At 33.4% G+C, this 27,906-nt stretch overlaps 1 protein-coding gene across 2 annotated transcripts; it reads right to left on the bottom strand.

Annotated features, from left to right (window-relative positions):
• Positions 1-471: 471 nt before the first annotated feature.
• Tmhs (Tetraspan membrane protein in hair cell stereocilia) lies at positions 472-25,808 on the bottom strand. 2 transcript variants are annotated; one of them, XM_077437891.1, is made up of 5 exons: positions 25,687-25,808; positions 22,982-23,467; positions 5,491-5,589; positions 4,978-5,127; positions 472-2,392 (listed from the first exon to the last, which is right to left on the bottom strand). In XM_077437891.1, exons 2-5 carry the CDS (start codon positions 23,382-23,384, stop codon positions 2,187-2,189), a joined length of 858 nt encoding a protein of 285 aa, XP_077294017.1. In that variant the 5' UTR covers positions 23,385-23,467; positions 25,687-25,808; the 3' UTR covers positions 472-2,186. The 2 variants fall into 2 exon arrangements, with proteins under 2 accessions (XP_077294017.1, XP_077294018.1); XM_077437892.1 differs by having other exon boundaries at positions 478-2,392; positions 4,996-5,127.
• Positions 25,809-27,906: the final 2,098 nt, after the last annotated feature.

Raw genomic sequence — 27,906 nt, 5'->3', positions numbered from 1 at the left:
GGACGACGTGAGTTAAGACAATTTCCATCATCGGCTACTATTTCTTATAAAATACAAGATGATGATCTTTACATATATGTATATGGGATCCATGAATGTGTGCGGGAGGATATTCAAAGTCAAAGTCTTTACGTAACTCGTTTAATGTCTAGCTTCGGGCTCGACCATTGCTCGAGTAACCGAATGTTCTCTGAAACCTTAAAATATTCTCATTCATACCAACCTACATGTATATTGAACATTTGAAGCAGCTTCATGAAGATATGTGCAAGTTGGATTTAATTTAATAAAGGATATTTGGCAAAAGTACATGGACAGGAAAGCTGATTAAAGGACTGACCTTTCCGCACAAATAATATTTAATAAATCTTTTGTGTCTCAATAGTCTCCATGTTCACTTCTAACTACATATAGTATTAAAATCTCAGGGTTCAAAATCGTAATGATCAACTATTGAAACAAATAGTCATTGGATATTTTCATTTATTATAATAAAATGCACGTATCTTGTTCAAATGCATCATATTACAATGTTCTTAGCTACAAATTAAATACATAATTTTATGGCATATAAACAAAAGCACCTATGTTTAACATTTTGAAGCTTTTACTAATTGAATACAATATAATTATAATTCTTCGATGTATTTGTTTTATGAAAAATATAAATTAAAATAATATTAAATTTAATAATAACTAAAAAGTGTAATCTACGGCAACAGAAACTATTTACAGTAACTAAGTTCTATTGAAATCGTATGAATAATAAAAATGATGAACTGATTTGTTAGAATTTCTTGTATTATTTTAAATTAATGCAAGTATAACTTAATTATTTTTACTATACACAATATACATAGTCGATATAAATAATTCTAATGATCTATAGTTTAGTAGTACATATGTACTTATAAAAAATAATAATAGTTGTAGGAGTAAATGCTGACAATGAAAAAGATCATCATATTGTACTTTGTCAACATATTTTGGTACTGCTTTACTTTTCGGCCAGAACATGGTACATATTCGATTGAATTACAACTCCACATGTTTTATATCTTATATGTCATTCTTGTTCCTCTACTGTATAAAGATACCATTCTAACAGGATATAAATTTATATAGTTATAAGACACTTTCACAACTGAAATCGTTATTTGTTCACATTGTAATTCACAGTGTTTGAAAATCACTAAAATATCATCAAGATCAATCAACCAATGGCCTGTGATCATAGATATAGAATACCATAGATACGTCCTGACGCTCTAAACCAATCACCCTGTTGGACTATGCACACACAAAAAAAAATACAGATCATGCAGACTCTCTCTCAGTAACTAGTTATCTTCTAAGTAGGAAGGTCGATTGACATTTTTCGAAAATGCCAACGTGTTCAGTGAAATTGTGTTACAATTACTCAAGAAAACATAAAAAGGCGGATGTCATCACATATCATAAGTAAGAATTAATATATAATGTCTTCAATTATAGTAGTATTTTAACAAATAATGAAATATCGGCGCGATGTATGTACTGATGGAACAGCGGTCGACAACCTGGGTGTCACTAAATGCAAGCGTATATCTTGTTGGCACTGAAGGAAATTCAGAAATCGACATTAAGTTTAAAACTACAAACAATGAACTAAATATTAAAGTGTCAGCTTTAAAATTGATCGTTGTGGAAGTTACTAATGTTTAAATATTTAAAGATGGTTTTATTATAGTAACATACATTTGTAGTTTAATATAGTGTGTATAGCTAAATATTTTTTTTCGTAATATGGCTTTATTAGTTTGGTTTACTGTCACGTGGAGTGTCCAATAAAATAAAGTTATAAATAAAATAAAACTTCAGTGCATGTACATATACATAAACTGGTTGCTGACCACTGCCAACCGCTGCGTCCTTCCTTTTTTTTCACCACTTCCCCGCTAGTTAAACCCCCGAAACCCTCAGTTAGTGGCGACAAGATCTCCAACAAAATTTGTATGTAATGGCATATCTAGGTTATTCTACATCTATGCCTGTGATATAATAAGTGCATATTAGAAACAATAACCGGAGTTAATGTAATTTCATATGACAAGATTTTCATATTACCGAGTACCATCCCCTGACTGTTAAGCAATGGAGTACCCATATTTTTTACAGTAATAAAAAATACAATGACAACAAAAACATCACAGGTGGAAATTATGCATCCCACTGGGATAATCTCCACGGTTGTATGTGGACATCTTGGAACGTCCTGTCCTATTTGAGAATTGAGAGTACGTATCTACATCCAAAGGCGCCGGTTGCATCAGCAGGACCGGTTGAAGTGATAAGGATTTACGCGAACCAGTCATGGACATGGCGTCGGTGACGTATGCATTGTTCACTTCACCTGAAACAATCAATTATAAAACATTTTAATTTAATCTTCATCTCAACAGTTCTCTTCGAGCCATCGATAATAATAATCGGCTACCAGTTTCTCTGGTGCTAATCGGTATTGCACAATAGAATATTTCATGCTAGCTGTGCTTCGAGCAACAAATGTTACAATTTGTTTTTGTCGGAAGAGAAGCAATTAACCGCTGAATGAGCATCGTTTCAAAACATGCCGTAATTATACGCTTCACAGTTTCAAAAGTGAAGAAAATGCATGACTAATTCCAATGAAGGCATGACGCACATCTCAACAAGAATGTGCGTGAGTTGGAATCCTTTGTCATTATTTTTTTGCATTAAAAAGTTACATTTTCGTCACTCGCCTAATTGAAAAATTATACAAAAAATTTCCTCAACAATATTTCGTCCATGTTTAACTTAAAGAAGCACAAAATTTACATATCCTTTGATCCATAGACCAAATTGCATATTCTGAACATCCGGGAGATACTTAGACTACTGACTAATGAACTTTGTTCGCACACAATTTGACTACTGATCACTACCAATAAATATGTATGTACATACATACGGGTCTACCTCACGGGACCGAAAGTGAAAAGGTCGAAAAAGCAAATATCGGAAGGCAAAGATCGAAAATCGAAAGATCTTAAGTCGAAAGATCAAAAAAAAGGTCCATGGTAAACGGTACATACTCACTTAATTTGCGCGAGCAGGGTACAACAGGAACAAGAGGAACAGGCTTTTCCTCCCGTATTAATGTGCGCGCGCAGAATACGGTAGGAAAAGCCTGTTCCTCTTGTTCCTATTGTACCCTGCTCGCGCAAATTAAGTGAGTATGTACCGTTTACCATGCACCCTTTTTTTTTTTGATTTTTCGACTTAAGATTTTTCGATTTTCGATCTTTGCCTTCCGATATTTGTGTTTTCTGTCGTTTAACATTCTGGCTCGTCACGGAGACCGATATATAATATATATGAGTGGCATGCGGTGAAATTATCTTTCTTTTTGTCATACAGCCTTGTTTAATGTGCGCGCGCAGGATTCGGGAGGAAAAGCCTGTTCCTCTTGTTCCTGTTGTATCCTGCTCGCGCAAATTAAGTGAGGATGTACGACGGGGCGAGAGAGAGTTTTACCGCACGCCACTGATATATATACTAACCGTTTTTCATATGTATGCATGGTAAACGAACATTTTAGACTTTTTTACATTCGGTGCGGTGACGGTCACCCCATACATATGTACATATATGATTTTACTTTTATTTTTTAAAAATATGTGGAGCAAAGCAATAACTATGATCTTTCCCCCATTCCATTTCTGACTAATATCATCTTTTTAATTCAGTTTTACTGTAAAATGCTCTTCATCATCATCATCATCATCATCATATACAGATATTCTCAATTTACTGCTAAATGAAAGCCTCTTCAACATTTTTCTCTGTTCTGGGCAATATTTATTCATCAGACTATGTACATACAATTTTACTTTTTCTTTCCATAACACTTAAAACTTAACAACATCGTCATTGCTTTCTTTTACACTCTTTGGGTTCTAAGCTACTATTCGAAAACATCTATCATTCATCTTCCATTCTATCTTCTAGCTGCATGTCTCATCCAATCTCCTGACTTCACTCATCCAAAAGCACTAAAACACAAAAACAGTGGCGTAGCTAGGAATTTCGGGCCCTCGAGCAAATTTTATCCAAGCATCCCCACCCCTTAACGTGATTTTTAAAAATATAAAGTGAAATAACTCATGTTTGTTAATAGAAATAGAAATAAATTAAGCTTTGCTCACCGATTTTAAAAATTTGTCTCTCGATTTAAAGCTTGCAAAATTTTGTGATGAGTCTTATGGATGTCTTTCCAATAAAGTTTTTTTTAACAATTAACTACAAAGATTTAAATCCAAAAAGACCTTTTCACATTTCTGCGTCTTAAAATAAAGGAGAAGCAATTTAATGTATGCACAAGTGTATGACTCGAATCATTTTTGTTACTTTCCATATTTTTAAGTCGGACAATGTTAAATAATATTGATTGTATCTACATATAAGTACAATGTACTTAGTACATACATATATAAATTTGGATCCGCTGTCATTTTGGGTCCTCATGCTTTGCATGACTTTGCTATGAGGTAGCTACGCCACTGCACAAACATCATTCCTCGGCCAATCTCCATTTTCTTATTTTCATTGTGACAATTTATAATAAGTATAAACTATATACATACATATAAACTAGTACTGATTTGTTTTCACTTGTATTTTAACGTTCAAAAATTTTATGCTCTTATAAAGAGTGAACCACTTCATAAACGGAATATTAATCTAGAAATGTAATGGTTATTTCAAAAACACAAAAATACATAAACGTTAGGACGGTAAATGTACCGTGTGAAAATGTACATCATAGTTGTTGTACAATTATACAAATGAAAAAATCGGACTTTACTGTTGGACGCTTGAGATTGACAATAGATCATTTATCTTGTCCATGTAGCAATTTAAAACAAGAAAATCAAAGGGTATTTAGGATTCCGATTTCTTATTTGTATAGTAAACCTTTATAAAGTGTCGCACTGCTGGGATAATTGGAGTCAGGCTGCAGTCTGACGTGTCTCGTAGCCAGGATGAAAGCCAGCGTGGATAATATCACAGCATCCAGACAAGCAATCACAGCTAAAAGGTACGCCCATCGGATTCCACAGCGACCTGGAATTCAATATAAAAACAAATGTGAAAATAATATTCAACAAAAGTATGTCAAAAGTTACTGGCAATAAAGCAATTACTACGCCAATAAAGAAAGTAATAAGCACATTTTATACGGTAGCTATGTATATACATTTGAATAAGACAACTCAAAAATTATACGCGTAATGTGTTAAGATTTGTATCTACCTTGAACAATAGAAGTCTTGAGAAAATTGGTAATTATTGTACATTTACACTTAAATTTCAGAGTCAGCCCGAGTACATTTTCTCTTCTTTTATTTATTTATATTTGGTTAATGATTAAGGCGTCAAAATTATTGCATTACTTAGAACTGATGAACTATTTTTGACATAATTTACCAAGGTTATATTGACTAGCTTCTACTCCACACGTTTCTTGCACTGTCGTTGTACCCCAACCTGCCGGATAGACGACTACTCCAATCACAAGACAGAGTGCTGAAATTAACAATAAATTTTCATTTAAGTAAGCATTTACATATATGTATTTTAAATGTTTTTATTTTACTTCAAAAATGAACAAAACAGTGCAAATTAAATAAAGTTAGAGACACTCTAATGTACATGTTTACTTAATAATAACTTATAATATAGCAATTTTTATACCAAATATTTCATTTGACACAAAACCAGATTCATAAATATATATTATATATATATATATATATATATATATATATATATATATATATATATATATATATATATATATATAAAACATTGTGTATATATACCTACAAATATTGATATTTGAAGAATATTTGAATATAAAATTAGATTAATTAATTTAAAAAAAAATAATTTAAAAATAAATTGTAATATCTAGAAATATATATGTATATATATATATATTTGAGAATTATTTGTTGAAAAATCATAATATCCATCAGATACATATACATATGTACATTTATTTATTTATCATATATATAAAGACGGTAATCTGTGTGTGTGTGTGTGTGTGTCCTAACTCTCGCCGAACATAATGAACGAATCGATAAAAATCGATTAATTCATTTTTCGACGAGACGACTTTGTCGCGACTCGAACCGATCACCCCAAATAGCCTGAATATGGGTCTAAATTGAGCTAATGGTCTCGGACATCACGCCAAATCCAATTTTTCATTTCGCCTTTTTTTTTAAACATTAATTAAAATATTCCTTCTCGCCATATAAAAATACGTAATTTTAATAATTTCATTTAGCGAGGTTTTGAACCATTTTTTTATGTATTTATTTTCAATTAAATTATAATTATAATTTAAATTTAAATTATTTATATTTTGACGATATTCGAGAAAAAAATTGATTCCATTCACCGCGGGCGCCGGGAATCGAACCTCGTACCCTCCGATCCAAACGCATTGGCGCTCACGAGCTCGCGTCGCATGCCATATCCTCGCCCAGAATACGTGTTGTAAATACACATTATATGTATATGCACGTAATTTTTTATGTGTAATAATAATATTCAACGTTACGAGGTCAATGACCGTTTGTGTATAATCGGAAAATATTACATTTTGTTAACGTTAACTTTAAGAATTGAAAATTATTACAAATAAAGAATTGAAAACTATCTATAAGAGTCTACGAAAATAACGGTTCCGGTTCCGGATTTTTTTTTTAGTTTTATACGGGTATATAATAATTTTATACCCATGCGATGATATTTCATCGGGCTATTCACTAGTTATATAATATAAGCCACAGTGACATTAAAAGTCTAAACTTAACGCATCACTGTCACTACTTATATAAGAAAAAAAAAAAAATACTATATACATATGTACCTATAAGAAAATTAGCGAGACATCTATGTATGTTATTTATAGATATAGATAATATTTTTTTGAAATTATATTCATATACCAGTGACATAGTGGGTAGGATGGTTTTTGCCAATTCGATTGAGGAGCCTCTTCAACAATGAAATCAGATAAATTACAAGTTCTGATAGGAAACGATCGACTTGGAGTCACAAACGTCTAAGTCTGACTAGCAGCATTAAAGGTTATACTCAGAATAAATTATTTTCAATCGGGATCGAACCCGTTGACCTCTCGGTGCTAACTATCAACGCAACTACCGAGCCATGCTGCTGACTGATGTATGTACATATACATACATACATATGTACGACTATTTAAAACGAGTGTTGTGCCGGATAAAATACCATCGCATGGATTATTGCATATTTAGCAATTAATAAAAAAAAATTAAAAGAAATGTGTCAGTCCTGTGTTCGATCTGCACGACCTTTTAAATATATTTAAAATACCTTTTAAATATATTTAAAATACCTTTTAAATATATTTAACACAAAATACCTTTTAAATATATTGAAACACGAAATACCTTTTAAATTTATTTAACACAAAATACCTTTTAAATATATTTAACTAGTTGTTTTACCCTTCTTCGCTCAGTATTTGTAATATAAACAGCTTAAAAATGGCGAATCTAATAGGAAATATTCATTTGTTTTTTTATTAAATTTATTTGAATCGAAAAAAATATATATCGAATCGAAACCATATCAAATCGTCGTCATAGAAACTTTGATTTGTTTTCGATGTTACCAACCAACATTACATACTTACATATTTAGTTACAAAGTCTCTTTCGAAATTATATACATATTAGATTTAATATTTATATTTAATTGTTTAATATGAAAAAAAAATTATAAAACTACCTACCTACCTACATATAAACAATATAAAACACCAATAGAAATTAATTAATTAAATAAATTTTCAATAGATGGCGCTCAATACTGCGACTTAAAGGAAACATTGGTAGCAAAACAGTACATGTATATAGAAGTTTTTTGTTGATCTGTCACTATGTTCGTATTATATACGTTCGTTTTTTTGGCAGTGATTTAACTGTGACGTATGTATGTACATATGTCCGATGCGGTGCAAACGATCGACAAGCGCCAGACAGACTGAACCACAGATTAACTGGATGGCTGCTTTAAACGCAATTCTCGACTTCGCGAATGATAGATTGTACATCAGATGACGAGTAACCTTTTGATGTGCACAAATGCAATTATTAAAATTGAGTTGGATCTTTCTGGCGAGTTTTTAATAATTTAATAAGGAAAAATTCGGAAAGTATCAGAAGCACAGAACGTATACAGGGTAGGTATGTCGGGACTTCGGGTAGATTTCGCTTCGTGTAAGTGCGAGCAGTGCGCACGCATAAGGTACACGTGTCGTTAATCTGTGGTTCAGTCTGTCTAGCGCTTGTCGATCGTTTGCACCAAACCCACATATTTTATTTTATTTTATTTTAAAAAATCAATACCACAGAGACTTGACAGGTTGCCCCAAAGCGTCAATGTGATTTTAATACAAATAATAAAAATCATAAAAATTACAAAAAAAACACCATAAAAAAAATAATAAAAATCATAAATAAAAAAAAACATAAGAAAATAATAAAAATCATAAATAAAAAAAAACATCATAAAAAAGTAATAAAAATCAAGTAAAAAATATGTACACAAAATAAAAACAAAGAAATAAGATTGAAAAATTTATATCGTGCTATTTAGGATGTGTTCCACCAACTCAACATAACTGGCATCGAATAGGTCCAAGTAATGTGCCAGTAAGTTGAGGAGTCGAACAGCTCTCGAGAGGGGGGAGTTCATGAGCACGTTTGATTTAGCCCTAATTGGTAAAAATATATCATGTTTTCTTAAAACTCTACGATTTTCCGGGGCCCAGAATTTTAGTTTCTCCAGGATAGTGGGATTGTGAATCTCTCCTCTAAGTAATTTTACGAAATGTTTCCCAAGAAATAAATCTCTTCTCTTTGCCAGGGAGTTGAAACCCAAAGATCCCAAGACAAAGGCACTAGGGAACAGATATGGATAAAATCCAAATGTCTTCAGATATAAAAATCTAAGGAATTTCCTTTGGACTCGTTCCAACATTAGAGAGTAACGAAGTTGATAGGGAGACCATATAATGGAGCCAAACTCGAGCACACTGCGAACTAATGTACAATATAAGAGACGAATGGCAGTGAGCCCTAGTTCGGACGAATTACGGATTACGAATCCAAGGATTTTTGTTGCCCTATCACAGATATTCTCAATGTGAATGTTGAAACTCCAACTATTTTCGAAGACTATTCCCAGATCAGATATAAATAATTCTCTCTGAAGAAGAGAATCATGAAATTTATACGGATAATTAATAGGAGAACGAGAACGAGAGTAAGAAATGACCCGACACTTTAGGATATTGAAGGGAAGTTTATTAACATTAGCCCATTCATAAATAGAATTCAAATCCTCTTGCAAATAAAGAGCGTCAGGTAAATCAATTATTCTCTTATAGATTTTTATGTCGAATCGAAACGACTATAATAGTACGACGAGCGTTATCTTTCACAGACACACAGAATACCGATATTATATATGATGATTGCCTTTTAAAATATTATACAATACTTATTCGGTAATTTTTCATGTCTTCGCTACCGCTTTTTCCAAATGGGTATCGTTTTTGACAATACCATAATTTATCAATATGATTTGTAGTTCTGTGAGTGATCCATTGCGTTGCACCGACAGTACTTCACTCAACTGTGATCATTAAAAAACATTATAAAGGTCACAACCGCAACTTTCGAAACGGAAAATGTTAATTTTCCAACTCCTATGTATGTATGTAACTATGCGCAGTTATAGTTTGTGCGAATTTCTCTCGGAAACATTCAGAGCGGAAAGTGTGCCTTCTAATAGTACCTTAATAGTAAGCACACCTACTACTCATCATTAATAATAACCGAAAAAAGATGGCGTTTTCCTTTCGTCGACCATTTTCATTCTTCTCGTGTGCTCATACGCCATGCCATGTTGCGTAATTAAAACTGACGAACCGTTCCAAAAGCGAATCTTATAACGTGTGTATACAAACACACAAACTCATCTAAATCCAGTTTAGAATTGTATACGCAAATTACAACATCAGAAATCGACAATTTATATTCAAAAAAAAAAAAAGAAAGAAACCCATCGATAGTAGACAACAATGAGCAATTTCTACCATTCATTGGATTTCTTGATACGGGGAAAATTTCACTGATAATCGAGAGTAACTATACCGTTAGTTTATTAGAAATCTTTGCGGTACGAATGTGTATCATTCAATGCGTTGTGACACAGTTTTGTGAAAGTTCTAATACAAATTATCGGTTATCAAGTATGTACTTCTTACGCTGAATATACATGTACATGTGTACTTCTCAAATTGCGGCCATCTAGACCTCAGTTACACTTCTTTCTACTAAAAAGAGCTGCTTATAGGTATATCAAGGCACTATAGAGATGCACACGCTTTCGCTATTGGTGTAGCAGTTAACATTAAAGCTACACATAAAAAAAATTAAAAACAAGCCTCTTCTATGTTTTGTATATAATATTATTTAAGTATGAAAAATATAGCGTGAAAAAAAGGAAAAGTTATGGTAATGGCGGACTTGATTTCCACATATATTGATGACCAATCCGAGCAAAATGGCAAAGTTTGAAATAGATCGGAGGAGTATGGAAAAGAAGCCAAATTTTGTCACACGAAGAAATCGTAAGTGAAGTAAGAAGAGGCATGTAAAAAATCAATCTGATTCGGTTAGGGTTTTGGGAGATAATTGAATTCAAAAACTTTAAAAAAAAGGTAAAATTTCCGGTCAACTTAAAAATTTGAAAGAAAATTACGTCGTATCGATAAGAATTTCAGTAACCGATACTACATATGTAAGTTTCAGTTCGATAGGACAAACGGTGTTCAAAAAATCCCCAAAATACACAAACGCACACATTTTTTTCTTGATCATGAAAACGTGATCAGTGATCGATTCGGAGTTCGAATCAGTCAAAATCTCGAGTTCGAATTTTCGCATGATCACAAAACTTCATCTATTGTTACTACGTACGTATGTGCATACATATGTATCAGTATGTAGATAAAGTAAGAAGTAAACAAAACCAGAGTGAAACTCCATAGTGTCGACGTAAATGAAATTGAGTACAGTCATTGAATTAACCTAATCCTGGCATTCATAATTGACGGCCTCCATACATACATTACAATTATATGCTCAAGACCTAAAAAGCGCAATGTATCGATTCAGTGTAATGATTATTATTAACTTTCTAATTAGAAAATACCAAATTTTCTACATCATACCGGAAAATTAACACATTAATTGCCGGAAATCCAAATCTACGCATCTAAAAAGTTTATTTTCTATGGCGAAAATAAAGACAACATGAATACTTCCTCTTCACGTACCGTTAATGACTAATGAAAAATTCAAATTGTAGTATTTATTACGCGAAATTACATTAACAGTTACACAGATCACGTTGACAGTAGAATCTGACGAGGTGGCATGATGTACAGTAATTTCTTATTAAGTGAAAAATCACGATTATTACGTGTTATCCATTAAAAAAACGTTCAACATAATCCATCATCTTCTATTGACATGGTATCGCATTTTTAATCGATAAAGTATAAATAAATAAATCGAATATCTGTTTTGCACAACTCTCATCCATCTCAACCCACACATTTTCCTAATTTCGTCTACAAATCTTCCCTATGGTCTTCCTTTTACCCCTTTGCATTCTCTCGGGTACCATTCTAACATTTCTTTTGTCCACCTTTCCGTCAATTTTTCTAGCCACGTGGCCCGCCCATTTTCATTTCAATCTCTTCACTCTATCCACTATATCCACTACCCTTGTCATCTTGTCTTTTCACCCACGTATTCCGTTTCCTGTCTTTCCTCGCTATGTCAAGCATACAATGTTCCATGTTTCTTTGAGCACATTAGACTTTGTGAAGCAACTTGGCGTTCAATGTCCAAGTTTCACATCCATACGTCATCACTGGCAAAACATATTGATCGAAGATATTTTTCTTCAGGCAAGTGGTTGATTTAAAAACCGCATTCATTCGTCCAAATGCACACCATCCTACTTTCAGACGTCTCTTTGTTTCTTCTTTACTACTAGACATGTCAATTATTTGACTTAAATATAAATAAGTATTTACTACTTCAACTATTTTAAAATTAAATTAAATGCTATCAGGCATGCAATAACTATTGAATATTAGTTTGGTCTTATCTGCGTTAATTTTTAATCCTACTTTCCCTGTCCAGCTGTGTTAGTCTGTTAAGTAAGTCAGCTGGATCGCGAACTATTAAAACTGTATCGTCTGCGAACCAAAATGACTCAAGAAGCGACCGTTGATTTTTTTCTCCCGCTGTGTCCCATTTCAAGTTCCTAAAAACTCCCTCAAGCACCACAATGAATAACTTGGTCGAGGTGGTATCTCTTGCCTTACTCCTTTTTCTATGCTAAATCTACTATCTATAATATATGTATGTATATGTACATACATACATAAAAACAGTCGTCATTTCAGTAGACGCATCCTGTTTGTGCATAGTCTAGCGTCATTCAGACAGAGAATCTAGTCATACCGAGTACTAAAGCAACCGGTTTCGAATAGTACTCGAGTATCGTTGACACAATTCCCTCGGTTTTCTATCCCTGACTACGGTTTCAAACGACCGATAGCGTGTAAAAAGGCAAAACTGTGTCAAACCGACTCAGACGAGTCAACGTGCTCATCCTTTGATGCGTAACGGTCAATATTTATCGACTCGTTCAGCTAAAATTCGATATAAAAAGCCCATGCCCCATTGCACGCACATAATCGATTTTGAATCATCGTCATCTACAGCAATCCGTCATCCACTGCTGGATGAAAGCCTCTCCAACACGCTTCCACTCGTCTCTGTTTTGTCCAACTGTCACTCCATACATTTTCCCAATTTCGTCTACTCATCTTCCCTGCGGTCTTCCTTTTACCTTTTTGCATTCTCCCGGGTAACATTTTAGCATTTCTTTTGTCCACCTTTCGTCCATTCTTCGTGGACTGCCCATTGCCATTTCAATCTCTTCACTCTATCCACTATATACACACCCCTTGTCATACTTATCATCCACGTATTCCGTTTCCTGTCTTTCCTCGTTATGTCAAGCATACAACGTTCCATACTTCTTTGAGTGCATTGGTCTTTGTGTAGCAATTTGGCGTTCAATGTCCAAGTTTCACATCCATACATCATCACTGGCAAAACACATTGATCGACGATCTTTTACTTCAGGCCGGTTTTGAATATGGACGATAAAATAATGCATTACGATTGAAAACACTCTTCAACTGATATGGAAAAGTAATTTCATGACAAATTTCGTTGATATTTAATTGCGAAAAATTGTTTAATCGACTGTTTGAATCATTGAGTTTGAATCTATATATTTTTATGTGATTAATTTTAAAGTTGATAAATCGTTTCAGATGTGCTAAAATTCGCATCTACAATTTGTTATTGTTTTGTAAGAACTGTCAAAGAAGCAGCGGCCATTTTGATGCACGCGTCTCGTCGACCAATCAGAGAGCGCAATTCAAACCATTCATTTGTTTTTAATTAAGTACTTCAAATCGTAATAAAATTTATGCATATATTTATTATTATATTGGCGTTTACATCCGTAAGCGCCAATTTAAAACGGAAGAAAAGCACATTGTAAGAGCGATTTCAAATGAAATTTTTACCGCTTTCGCAGAGCGAAAACTTACCCAAGTTTTTGCACGGCGCTTTTCTTTGGAAATGAGACAATAATACAACTTCATCATCCTAGCTTAGCGTCAATTAATTGCAATGCGAACCGGACTTGAGCCACTCGTAAACCGGTACACATGAATGCAATAAAGATTCTCCATAGACTCTCTAAAAACGGTATCTAAAGCCCAGTTAGTACACATGTTTACAGCGAAATGTCAACACTACAAGTCACAGCACTTTACAATGAGTTTTACTGTCAAGTATTGCAATCGATCCGTAGATTATATTTACCAATCGATTCCTTGAAAGTGAGAAAAAAATCGTACAAAACAACCAAAAATCGGCATTTTCCGGTTTAGCAGCAAGATGGCTTTAGAAAGTGCACCGAATGACATCTCCGCCAAAAACTGTATACAACAGTTGTCACTTCACAACAAAACGTACACAGTGATTACTGTTGCGTAATAGATTTCGATTCCCGTGGGAAAAATCGATGGTTTTTCAATTTCTCACGCTATTTATGTTGACTGCAATAAAATGCATTTGCAATTGCGCTTTGTAGCACAGCATTTCGTACAAATTATATACTATATAAAACGCCCCATTCCCGATCGAAGCGACTTTCGCAAGCTTCCGTGTGTGAAAGTGACGTTTATGGATACACTCTGTGATGCTTTACTGCAAATTAAATAACTTTCTAATTTTAATGAAAGCTGACGAAGGGTGTGGTAAAAAATGACACAAATCACCAGCTATTAAAACCTTGATAAAATTCACCATATATGCATGGATGTAATTAGGTGTTTCGTTACAAAAAGTATACCATAATCAGTACGCCTCTTCCATTATTATCTTTATAAAAGATACGTCAAAATTCCGTTAAATCTGCATGTGTTTTACTATATGAAACTATATGTATTTCATACGAAACAATGGCGATTACATTCCACGCTAGTTAGACGTTTAAAAATTCATATACTTAGCAGCGTATGATATATGTATGAACATTTTCAATGGAAAAGTTCAACGAATTCCCATGCGTATACGTGTAATATAATGTGCGCGAGAAAATTCCCCATAAGCTTTTCATTTGATTAAAATTCTATAATAATAGTCTGCATACGTAAAGAATTACGTGTGCAGACTGTTCGAAATACCGAATAAGAAACCGGTGAGTCTACTTTTACCACCATTGTGACTATATAAAAAGCTCATAACAGAATTACGTGTATACTTTCAAGGTGACGAACGGTTCGAAGAAATTAAATGTCAATCAAAAGTTTATTTTGGTTTTTACAGCCTCTCGAACTGTATAGTCATCCTTAGATGATGATAAAGGCAATGAAATACAGAGCGTATCAATTATACAATCATAAGATGATCTGAATATATGTTATGTAATAAATTGTAAACCGTAACTTCGACTCGAATATAATCAACTCATTGCTCAATTTTCATTTATTTTTCATTGTAAATAGATTTTTGAGCTCGTTTTCCTATTATGCTGTACATACATTAACATTAGAATAATATAATACTATAATTACTAACAAAATTAAATTGAAATTGTAAAATAGAAAATGATCAGTAGATCCAGTAGCTATTAAAATAGATATAAGATGTATTGTGAACATAATTTCAATAAAATAATAAAAAGCATTAAAAAATAAAAAAATATATGTTTCAAAATCATAACAGTCACACGTGTATCAAATACGATACAAAAACAAATTAATTACACAAGGAAGTACAATTTTGATCACGATTTCCCAATTTGCGCCGTCCAAAACCATTTGTCGGCGTACATTTTTATTACGGTCAATTTCGCAATGTATGCTATTACTGTTCGTATTGAAATGCGTACACGTTTTATTATATTTTGCAGTCTACACGATCCATGTGAAAAGATGCTATTGTTAAATTTACATATTTTTCAACAGAATGCGTGAGCGTTTAAGCATAATTTACTTTCGAATTCAATTTCATTATTATGTATATCGTATATTATCGATTTAACCTTTGTAAGAGAAAACTTGATTCATTTATTGAAACGTTTCCTTTCTAAATTAATTTGAAAATTATTGTACATATTATATATGGCGTATCAAACGTTCGCATAAATAATCCTTTTATAGTGTTTTCTATGAGGCGTTTTAACCGAAGAATATTCAAACAAAGTAATAAATATATTAGAAATTTAATTTCACTTGTGCCTTTCTATCGAAAACGTGCCTGATATGTATTGATTATGTTTTTATTTTTATACATAAGTATAAAAAAAAACATAATTGAGCAATTTATAAGCGATATTAACTAATATATCCGTACCTTTGCATGTATGTACATATATAATTATACAAAAATAGTGATTGAAAATTTTTAAAACGTGTCATGTGCCTAATTGATTTTTAAGAAAACGTGAACATTGTAAAATCTGATCAAAAATAACATCAAAAACATGTTTACAGCATAAGTAAATTTCATTTAACGAACGGCATCATCATTTTAAAAATCAACTCATTCTGTAATGAAAAACTATTGAACAGATTAATTTAGCAGACTATTGGTGGAAAAAAATGATCAGCGTTCGGAAAAAAAATGGTTAACTATTGTCAATTTCTTAGAATAACTAGCTTTTTTTCTCTCCTGCTTTGAACACTAAAAGAGCGGTCTATTGTTATTTGAAAAGCATCCAACCTATCTCTATTGACAACACCGAACAACAATAAAAAAAAATTACAGTGGAGCTAAATCAGTCTTTACCAAGTTTGGCCCACTAAATTTGAATATAATAATGATTTTTATCGGTTAACCCCTGTTTATGAGATATGAGCGTTTAAAAAACATGGGCAATTTTTATTTTTTTTGGCTTTTGCGGGTTTAAATCAAAACCTGGCATTGATCACAAAGAAAGTATTGCAATCAACAGTCTAATTTTATCATTTTCGTAATAGCATTTATATCGTTATAAAACTTATTTGATGATATTTATTTTGGCTTTTATTTAATTAAAATATCATTATTAATACAAGAAATATCCGTAACGGAACAAGAGGTTCCAATCTTACTACAACTACATATTTTTATTTTTTACATAGATATATACCAGGCCTGACAGGTAGACCCCAATGCGGTACCCAATAGACAATTAATTACAAAAATTGTAGCATTTTTATTACAAAAACCACTGTATTTCGAGAGCCTGAAGAACACGAAATTAACAACGAATTAATTAATTAATTTATCTATTGAGACATCTATGGATTTAGACCTGTACATAAATTTTGACACATTGTACATTAATCAAATTCAGATATTTGTGACCGTTTTGTTTTGAGGAACCGTTTCAACAACGTTTATCAAATCAGATAAATTGGCAAACTCTGGTAAGAAACAATCTACATACTTGGAGTCACGAATATCCAAGTATAACCAGCAGTATAATAAATATTAGCACGGGATCGAACCCAGTAATCTTTCGGTGCTAAACATAAACGCAACCCCTGAGCCATACTGCTGGCTAATATCATATGACAAATGAATGCTGTAGGTATCTGAAAGTTTTCTTAGACTTTTTTGGGATTGCGTCAAAAATGAAAATAAATATCTAGCATATTTAGGATACCCCACACTGCACACATTGGACAAACAAAAAAGCACGCGTGCCTCTCATATTGCAAATGAATGAAAATAAAATTATATCGCGCGCTCATATTATCATTATTAACCTATGCTTCACCTGTATGGAATAACGCCTCGAATACTAACCTTTCCAAGCTCCAAATAATACAAAACAAATCCCTAAAAAAAATTTATAATAAGCCCATATATACTAACTTGAAAAAACTGTATGCCATATATAATATTCCGTTACAGACATTATTAACAAACTAAACAGTAGATTCTATGACAGAATCACTAATAACCATACTAATACACTTGTGAAGAGCTCGGTGATTACAACAAAATATCTATACCCTTCAGGTATAAACACAAATTACCTAAACACAATCTGCTTTAGATCGTCGACTTTAGAGAATCTTTAATTAATATTATGTATTAGATGTATAATGAGCATTTATAAGAATTGTAAATAGATTTGTGAGCTCTTATTTTCTATTACGCTGTACATATTAACATTAGAATAATATAATACTATGATTACTAACAAAATTAAATTGAAATTTTAAAATAGAAAATGATCAGTAGATATTAAAATAGATAAAAGATGTATTGTGAACATAATTTAGTAATAATAAAAAGCATTTAAAAATCAAAAAAAAATTTTGCAAACGATGGGAAAACGTGACGGGTTGCATCAGTTACGCAAAATCCTATATACGAAGAAGAACCGTTAAGAACTTGGGGCGTTTAACATTTCTATGGCATTCTTCGAGTGGATGCGAACGACTTGCTTTCCATAGCAAAGAATACGATCGCGGCATTCAAATCACATTGAAAAGTTCTCAATAAGATAGAGACACGACAAAGGTCAAATGTACATATCAAACGGAACAATCTAATTACACGTTACGTAAGTCACAAGCGCAACACAATCGTGCGAAGCGACTAATGAATACGCAATTAAACAATTAAGTTCGTCCAAATTGAGTACGATTTAAATAAGATATTTTCAACTTCATAAATAGCATTTTGTAGTGTCACTCTCGAACATCTTACAGCACTCGCATGGCGTTGAATTCGTTGCATAACACTTTCGAATCGATCGAAAAGCTCGTGTCATATCGAATTTTTGACAATGTAAGCGAGTAATAGCATCGCTCGACTGATTTTCACCGCAATTACAATACGAGTATAATCATTTATGTGTGTATGTGGGTTCGTATTGTATGATAATGCAAATTAATTCAATTCGCGTGCAGCAGTAGTGCGATACACTCTGTTTTCTCGATTTTATAACATTGCGATTGCGCAATCTGTTTGTTAATTAAATCCGTCGTATTGCGTGCGTTTCGTAACAATGGGAGATGTAGAATTGGACTCGTCGGAATTTTCGTAGAATTGTTCCAGCTTCATTTTTCGGTATTGGGTTTGCGGTCAGCAAGTGATAGGAATCGCCTGGTGAATGTAATAGAGCAACAAATAAACGGTTCCAATTAAACGATGGGGAAACCAAGGCGATATTATCAAACTAAACTGAAATTATCATAATGATGTTTGAAACACCCGCTACCTACTACTTACTAGAATGTACTGATGTACAAAAGAAAAAGCACCGTAATGGATTGTCAAACTAAATCATTTCGTCTTTACGCCAACAAATTTATTTTATAGTGGGTGCCTAGTTTTATGCACCAGTAAGAGCTGTCTAAGACTTTTCCTCTTAGTACTATCAAAAATAATCTCCGAAAAATATCAAAACTTCACGTCCGTGTCTGTAAAGCCCCTATAAAACAATCTAGAAATCGAAAATACGATTTGAGACTTTCTATAAGAACACTTATAAATTAAAATGACCAAAATAATCTAAATGAAAATATGCGACACGGGAGGTTTCATGGAAATTAATATTTCGAGGAAAATTTAACTGGAGACATCAACGCGCGCCTTGTTCTGAAACCCGACAGTCTTTCATTTGGATTTTTATATTCTGTCCAAATAAACACATATAGATAATAACCATGGACACAAAAATCTATTAAATAATCAATGAATATATAAACTGAAGCATTCCCGTAGTTTTGACGGTCACTTGCACTCAGTAGCGGAACAGCATTCTTGCGCCTACGATCTGACATCACGCTCGCTTAATTCTTATGACAAATCGTACATATGCCGGTTAATAATATACAAATCATAATATATGCTAGACGAAAGCGAATTCCTTTCGATAGACGTGCATAAATTTGTTCATGATTAGTACAAAAAGGTCAAATGTCTGCCAAAACACAAGACAGCTAATGTGATCGATTCAAAACATTTCTTCTCCAAACCCTAACTAAGAAAATGGCCACTTTTGAGAAATACCAGTTTTTGACATGTCTTTTAGTAGGGTATTAATATGTACGATCAAAAATAACTACATACATGTATAAGTAGAGAGGTTGAACAAATGTCTGTTAACTTTCATGCAAGTTTGTAACTGAGATGGAAGGCGGAAATTGCCTATTTGTGGTTGTGAAGGTCAGCATTTAAGAGTACATTTATATAAACTGCAACATTATCACTTTCATTTTTGAGCATTAAATTCAATAATATTGAGAATATAACGAATGACACGAATAAAAAGACGATCGTCAAAAGCCTACAGCCTCAAATGAAAAAAAAAATGAATAATGACACTGAGAAACATAAAATCGTGGTTTTTACTTACCGGAACGGAGACTGAACAATCTTTACTAAATTTAATCTACTAAATTCGTATATGACAATAATGTGTGTTGGCTTCCTCTCGTTTAAGATAAAACAGTGAACAATTTTTAGAGATTTTCGGAGACTTTAATTCAAAATCTAGTATTGCTGTGCCAAAAGTGAATATTGGAACCAATATTCGGATGTTTTTCTATTGATTGTGATTTTTTATTACTTTGAAATACGTATAATTAATTATCTAGCGAATTTTCAAAGTCAAAATTGTAAATTGTAACACAATCTCGCTTTTACATTATCCATGCAGTCTAAATAACGGCATTTTTAACTCAATTTAAAATCATTCACCACTCGAATTGCTACGTTTCAATAAAAATTTCAACTGTCAAAAATATACTTTTTTTTCTGTAATGTTATGAGTTGATTTCACTAATTTTTCATTTAACCACGTTTACAAGGATTGGTTTTTTGAGGAACTCGAGTGGTTTTTATGATTTTAAATTCAGTTAAAAAATGTTGTTGTATGGGATGATGCAAGAACGAGATGAAAAACGGGGAGCGCATCACTCCATCTCACTCACTCGCATCTCTTAAGCGAGAGCAAGCCAGCAAAAATCATTCTCATATTCGATTTCAGTGAATCAAACTTAGTACAGATTGATTAGTCTCCGCTCTAGTCTCGTTTTTTTTGTTTCTCAGTGTGGTCGAAACTACTGAAACTTTGGTTCTCAATCCTACACAGTTAACAATGCAAAGAGCATACATACAGTGGCTTATCCAAGTAAAATAGCTTATTGATATCAAATAGTTAATTTTATTCGTGATGTCATGACATGACTTCACTTCAGTGGTAGGTCACGACTTGCGCCAAATAAAACGTGCAAATAAAACGCATCTATTTAACTTGACTTGTATTGAACAAGTGAAAATTCACACGTTGCTTCTAACATAGGGTTGCCAGATTTCTTCCAAGTCAAACCGGGACAAATCAACAATATTACACCACTTAGTTTTTTCAATTAATAACATTTGGCAACAATTGAAGTCAACAGTTTTCAATGCACTGTAGAGTACTTTCAACTAAATCTCCATTAACGAGAGTATAATTTAACTACTCATTTTTCTACAGCTATTTTTCCATTCCAATTTGGAGATTTTAATTCTCTTTTTAATATAATTTTTAATGCAACAAATTGAATGGACAAATATGTGCCATTTGTTATGATATTTTTCGTATTTAACTGTTTTTTGTATATCTACACATTCTGGTATTTTTTCCAAGCTCATCCAGGAAAACAGAATATTCAAACTCAGAATCGATTACTGATCACGTTTTCATGATCAAGAAAAAATGTGCGTGTGTCTGTGTATTTTGGGGATTTTTTGAACACCGTTAGTCCTATCAAACTGAAACTTAGTATTGGTTACTGAAATTCTTATCGATGCAACGTAAATTTTTTTCAAATTTTTAAGTTGACTGGAAATGGTACCTCCCCTTATAGGTGTCCCCTTTTTTTAAGTTTTTGAATTCAATTATCTCCCAAACCGCTAACTGAATCGAACTGAATTTTTTTCACATGTAATAGAAATTATAAATTTTATAACCTAATATTTTTTAAATATTTTTTTCTGAACCGGAAGTAGTACTTTTACTCTAGAGAATCGAGGTTTTTTTTATGTTTTTCTCAGAAACCTTTTAATTTATTGAACTGAAATTTCATATCTATTAGTTTAAGCTTAATACCAAGTTACGTATAAAATTTGGTAAGCATTCGTCACCCGGAAGTGGCAGTTTACTCTTGTTCGATTTTTTTTAATGGTATTGTCCATTGTTTCAAATAATCTGTCAATGTTTCATAAAACTTTCTTTATCAAATCCATCAATTTGTCACTTTGAAATTGCTTTAAAAGTATGTATAATGAAAAAATTTGAAAACTGGGACTTTTGGGCGTCCCGAAAGGTTCGTTCGGGACACATAGGGCCGGGCCGCACCGTGCAACTTTGTCGGCCGACTAGTCGCGCGACACGAAAAAGTGTATGGAAATGTGTGCGACAAACAAGTTGACGGGTGCGGCATGTCCCATATACCTGCATGCATTGGTCTGGTCGCCCTCAGCCAAGTTGTTCGCGAGTTGAGCGGTGCGGCCCGGCCCTAAGACACGAGGCTTAAAACCGGTGAGAATCCCGATTAATCGGGACACCTGGCAACCATATTATAGCTTGACATGTTCACTTATGTTTAAGCCCCTTAAGAGGGCTGTACACCCGAAACCTTAATTTTGTTACCGTTCCTTTCTTCGATATATATATTGAGTGTATGTATATATTGAGTGAATGCGACAATATATATCAATCTATATATTGAGTGAATGCGACAGTTGCGCTTCGACCAGATAAAACGTATTTTAAATTAACAAAATCGAGGTTTCGTTTTCTCCTATTTTCTTCTCCAAAACTGGACCAATTTTTAAAAAAATTTCATCATTGGTATGAGAAAGATACTTTCTGTGCATCTATCGGCGTATTTTTTTTTAAATCGACCGTGAAATAAGCACGCTGGACTCGATTCGTGGGTGTAAAAAAGAGGCGATTTTATAGATGTTTGGCGGCTCTTAGCTCCTATAAAAAATAATTAATCAAAAAAATAAAACGATAGATGCACCCCAATGGTGGATATCCATAGCATATTAAAAAATAATTTCTCTGGTGCCATAATTGAGGAAGAGAGAAGTATAGTACGTTTGTATGGACAAGGCGCTGCTGTCCAGCCCTCTTAAAAAACAAAAAGTAAGTATACGTGCAAATACGATTGAGAAATAAAATATACCTGAGAGCAACTGCATCCAACCGCAAATGTGGAAAACGGTCGTCGTCTGGCAGAAGAAGAAAAGCAACATGGCGCATATGGTGAAGAGGGCCACGACCACTGCTATCCCCACAAAAACGGTCGATATTTGGAATATCATCCCGGGAATAGTTCCGAAGTCATCCAGACGTCCTGTGCAGACCTCTCCTGTGTCATCAACGCGGCACACTTGCCATATTCCGAATCGTCCAGGATACTCCGAGTCCAGGTCTCCGATCCACTCCGGGGTGATGAAAGCCACCACGCTAATTATCGCATAGCATATGGTAAATATGGCCCAAAGGACACCGATGGCCTTAGAGTTCCTCACATAGTTGGTCGCATACATGTGGGTTGACTCCACGTATTCTATTTTGGAGCCCATTTTCCTTCCTTTATTGCTTCTGCTGTCGACAAGTTCGTGCACTCTTTATCACCTGCCGGTTTTGTATATTCACTTTGCGTTACCTTGAAAAGAAATTAAATTTATTGGTGAAAATTTAAATGAATTTGCCTGACATTTGAGTTGTAACTCAAACAAAATTTTGACTAAACTGCAATCATCAGATTTATAATTGACAGTAATGAAACAACAGCGTCTGGTTGTTTGTATTTAACAGTATTTTAAGCCTTTAAAAAACCCAATAAATCGTCCAACTAATCGCCCGACAGATCGCTACATCTATGGGCTATTTAACCCTTGACAATTGATTCATTGATCTTATTTATATAACAGATGTCTTAGGTTAAGTTATGGAACCCAGACAGAACGATTATGGGCGAAAACACACTGAGATGCACGCGGCACGTGTTTTTTTTTTAGATACTTTTTAGCATGCTAAAAAAACAAACATGCCTAGCCATCCCTGAGGGACACGGTCCCAAAAATGACCCCCTGAAGTATTTTCGGTGATATTTTGTCCTTGTATCGATATAAGCTTGACATTGATTGATGAAGCTTGATCCCATATTTGAAGAAATGTAGAAGAAACTTGTCGAAATAATAAGATCGAACGAATTAACAATGAATTGGAAACGCTCTTTCTTGACTCGAAGCCAAGAAGACGTGCCGTGCCGTTCATCTCAGTGTGTTTTCGCCGTATTCCTCCAAATCAGCTGGACAACTTATTGCAATGATTTATCGTTCGTAGATGTAGTGCGATTAATTTTTCGCCAATTGAAATTCTATTATTAGGGGGACCGAAAAGTAATCAAAAAAAATATTCCCAAATTCCATGTCTGAAATTTTCCTATGCCTCGAAGATGATCCTGAACTATAGACCGTGGACAGCCAATCTTCAAAGATAATTCCGCGATGGTTTGACGAGGATCTGATTCCACAATTGACGTCAGGATATCATCATCCAATATTTGAGCTTTTCTTTTCTTGATGTCCCCATTCCCATTTTTTAATTGTTTATACCACCTATGACGCTTGTTTAGTTACAGAATATCCCCGTAAGTATCGATGATATTTTGAACGACATCGTTTGCCTTCATTACATTATTGGTCTCGACATCCTTCCTCAGGTAGAAAGTTTTATTTTTTAAGCAGAAACAATAAATTTACAACAATAACTTCAACATAATAACAAAACTTAAGTTTTTACCAGACCGTGTTTCGACACAAACTGACTGCGAAAGAGCTCGTCGGAAAATTTTGATTAGTTTTCGGTCCCCCTAATATTAACTTTCGTCTATTTTTTATTTTAGTTTCTAAGCTTGGAAGATTCATCTCTGAATTTGTTGTAATAAAACCCAAATATTTTTCCAATCAACCTTTATACAGAATGTTTGGTAGCTAGTATCAACCCTTTAAGTGCAAAGCCTTAAAGGGTTGATAGCTCATATCATTGAAAACTTATGGTGCCTCTATTATTTTTTTCTGTTGAGACGGATAATTCTATTTGTTTTTATTTGATTGAATAAACATTAGACAAACAAAAAAATAATAACTGACTAACATACCACTTTTAACTTGGGTAGCATTAGCAATTAACTGAGAGATTTTGGTGTTTTTACTAAAAATCTTTAAAAATTAAATTAAAAAAAACCGTAAGACTAAGGTATGTGTGGCACAAAATGTTCTAAATTATATGAGCTATCGACCCTTTAAGGCTTTGCACTTAGCTACCAAACACCTTGTATCATGTTTAACGAAGAACAACTTGACATTAATATTATGAGTATACGGCGGATGGTCTTTAGTCATGATGCGAGGGATCTGTTTAGTCATGTTTAAATAATAAATCAGGAACTGAATGTGCTTATAAGGGGAAAATTTGGTACAAAGTCAACTAGAAAGTTTCAAACAGAATTGTATCTGCATTATGAAAGAAAAAAAACTTCGTTTGATATTTATATGAATTTTCCAAATTTATTTGGTCGGCACAAATTCGTTTGCGGCATCTAAACGAGGACAAATTTTTCGTCTCGTCAGCACACATCATCGACAAACCGCATACATATCCCAAATACGGACCGTTTAGCACAATTTCGACAGCAGAAAATAGGCGGACAACGAAAACCACAGAGCCTGTTCAATTACAAGGTAACACACAATGCGGATTGTTGAAAATGAGGCGGTGGCCGACGAAACCGGAGCTAAATATCTGCTGACGAAAACCCGAAAGAATCCGACTCGCAGCCGAGAAATACAAATGCACTCCGCTAGGAGGAACACTCACGAGGGAAATTCGACGATGTCACTGTCCTCGACACTTGCATTTTATGCACACACGATTTTGCAACGATAGCGATGAGATAAACCGAGAAACCAACCAACGACGACAAGGCGAGAGCCTTCACTGAAGCGTTGCAACGCCGCACAAAACCTCTTGCAAATGGTTCAGAGCTTTCCCACCTGCGGACGCGGTCCAAAACCAGTCATTCAAATGACGATACATTTGAAGATACGATTGACAGATGTAAATGATATCAGCGAAAACCTTTTTTTTTTTCGTGTATGAAAGTCTCGCGAAATCGCTTCCACTCATCAGTGCTTAGGGCGCCGCACGATGCGCCAAAGGCGCTTCACAGTTTAAAAATGTTGGTTGTGGCTATTTGCAGGTACTATATCTGCGAATTATTGGCTATTTGCAGGTACTATATCTGTGACAGGCGCAAAGCCGTCTGCGCATGCGCGTGAACTTATAATCCGATTATAATTTCTTACAGTTAATGTATGCTAGACTTGTTTAATCAATCGTTCATTATACACGAGGCAAATAAATTTCGCACGTTATTATAATAGATTTATATCATTTAGCTAGTTCGCGGCTTGTACTTGTATGTAGGTATTATACGTTGTATATGATAATAATTTTCTAACAATTAATAATATTAACTTATTTGGATTATATTTTTTACTCTACGTCACTTTACGAGTTCGAACTAAATTTTGAGAGGTTTAAAACAAAATTTTAACAGTAAACACGCTGACAGTGACAGTTCACGCGCATGCGCAGAAGGCTTTGCGCCTGTCGCAGATATAGTACCTGCAAATAGCCAATAATTCGCAGATATAGTACCTGCAAATAGCCAATAATTTGCAGCTATAGTACCTGCAAATAGCCTCGACCAAAAAATGTTTAGATTAGAGTACCAAAGGTGCCTCTACTTTCTAAGCTCAAACATTTGTACTCGGCAAATTCTATTCATTGGGTGAAGGCGCATTCCCTTTTGATTTATAATTCTATTATGCTTATCAAAAAAAATTGTTTCACATTTCAACAACGCTGCGAAATCTTCTTTGACATCGCAAACTTATAGATTCGGTATTCTCCAAAGATTTTTCACACTATTTTCAGCTTCAATATATCGCTGGAAGATTGTAACTGATCGCGTGCAATTATATTCCTTAAACAATTCCCTATTGTCTGACACACGATGGCAAACGAAAATAGCAAGTATCAAAACAGTTCGTTATCAAATTGTTGACGTTAATGATGCTTTAATTAATTTATCTAAAACTGAAAGAAAGGATCCAGGTTTAGCTCATGAAGCAACCACATTAGCAGCACACTTAAAAGATTTCAGCTTTCTTGTTTCATTAATTGTTTGGTACAATGTTCTTTTTCAAATAAACGTTGTTTTTAAATATTGCTGACACTGCCTGAAACTGTACCATGCAGTGAACGTAATTTTTCGAAACTTAAATTGATTAAAACTTATATCCGATCTACAATGTCACAAAATAGACTTTTCAATTTTGAAACTCTTTCGTATTGAAAATGATATCGCTGATAATCTTGATACTTCAGCTTTAATTAAAGATTTTGCTGAAAGAAAGTCCTTAGCCCTTTTGATATTTTCTTTATTATAATATATGTCAACTATAGTCTCCATTTATATTGAAGTAATTAAATCCACTAATAAATTGAAATTTAATAATTTCTTTATAAAAATCACAAATAAAATCATTCAATTGCACGTATTTTGATGTATTTATTTTCTTGTGCTTAGAATACTTTTTTATTCTCATTTTTACTCTCATTTTTTTAATAAACTGATTTTTTTGTGTATGAAATTCATACAAATACACTATAATTGTACATACTTCATGTATATATACCTACTTCATTACCAATAATTCAATAAATTGGGTAACATATCAATTTTTAGTATTTTATTATATTTTGAATATCGCTATTATTTTAATTACTAATAATTTTATACGTTGGCAAGAAAAGTCAATCTTTCTAAAAGCATTCAAGTTGGAATCAGAGTCGAATCATAACAGAAAGTTGGAGTCGGAATTGAGTTGATCCGACTCCACAACCCTGAATTATATACAACATTTTGCCATCACTAGCAAATACATTGTCAAAAATTATATGTATATTATATTATATTATTGTTATCATTGTATATTGTATATTTCTTTCTCAAATACGAAAATGAAAGTA

This window comes from Arctopsyche grandis, chromosome 9 (genome assembly GCF_051622035.1).
Source record: "Arctopsyche grandis isolate Sample6627 chromosome 9, ASM5162203v2, whole genome shotgun sequence".
In the NCBI taxonomy this organism is placed as follows: domain Eukaryota; kingdom Metazoa; phylum Arthropoda; class Insecta; order Trichoptera; family Hydropsychidae; genus Arctopsyche; species Arctopsyche grandis.
Note: the sequence above shows the minus strand (reverse complement) of the source record. Positions and strands in the feature narration are given on the sequence as shown.

What these genes read in the sequence shown, in the direction of transcription:
- Tmhs (XM_077437891.1), bottom strand. Translation starts at nt 23,384, where the DNA reads ATGGGCTCCAAAATAGAATACGTGGAGTCAACCCACATGTATGCGACC. An exon ending in AGCTAGTCAATATAACCTTG is followed by an intron (nt 5,128 to 5,490) that starts GTAAATTATGTC and finishes ATTGAATTCCAG; the next exon opens with GTCGCTGTGGAATCCGATGG. An exon ending in CAGTGCGACACTTTATAAAG is followed by an intron (nt 2,393 to 4,977) that starts GTTTACTATACA and finishes TGATTGTTTCAG; the next exon opens with GTGAAGTGAACAATGCATAC.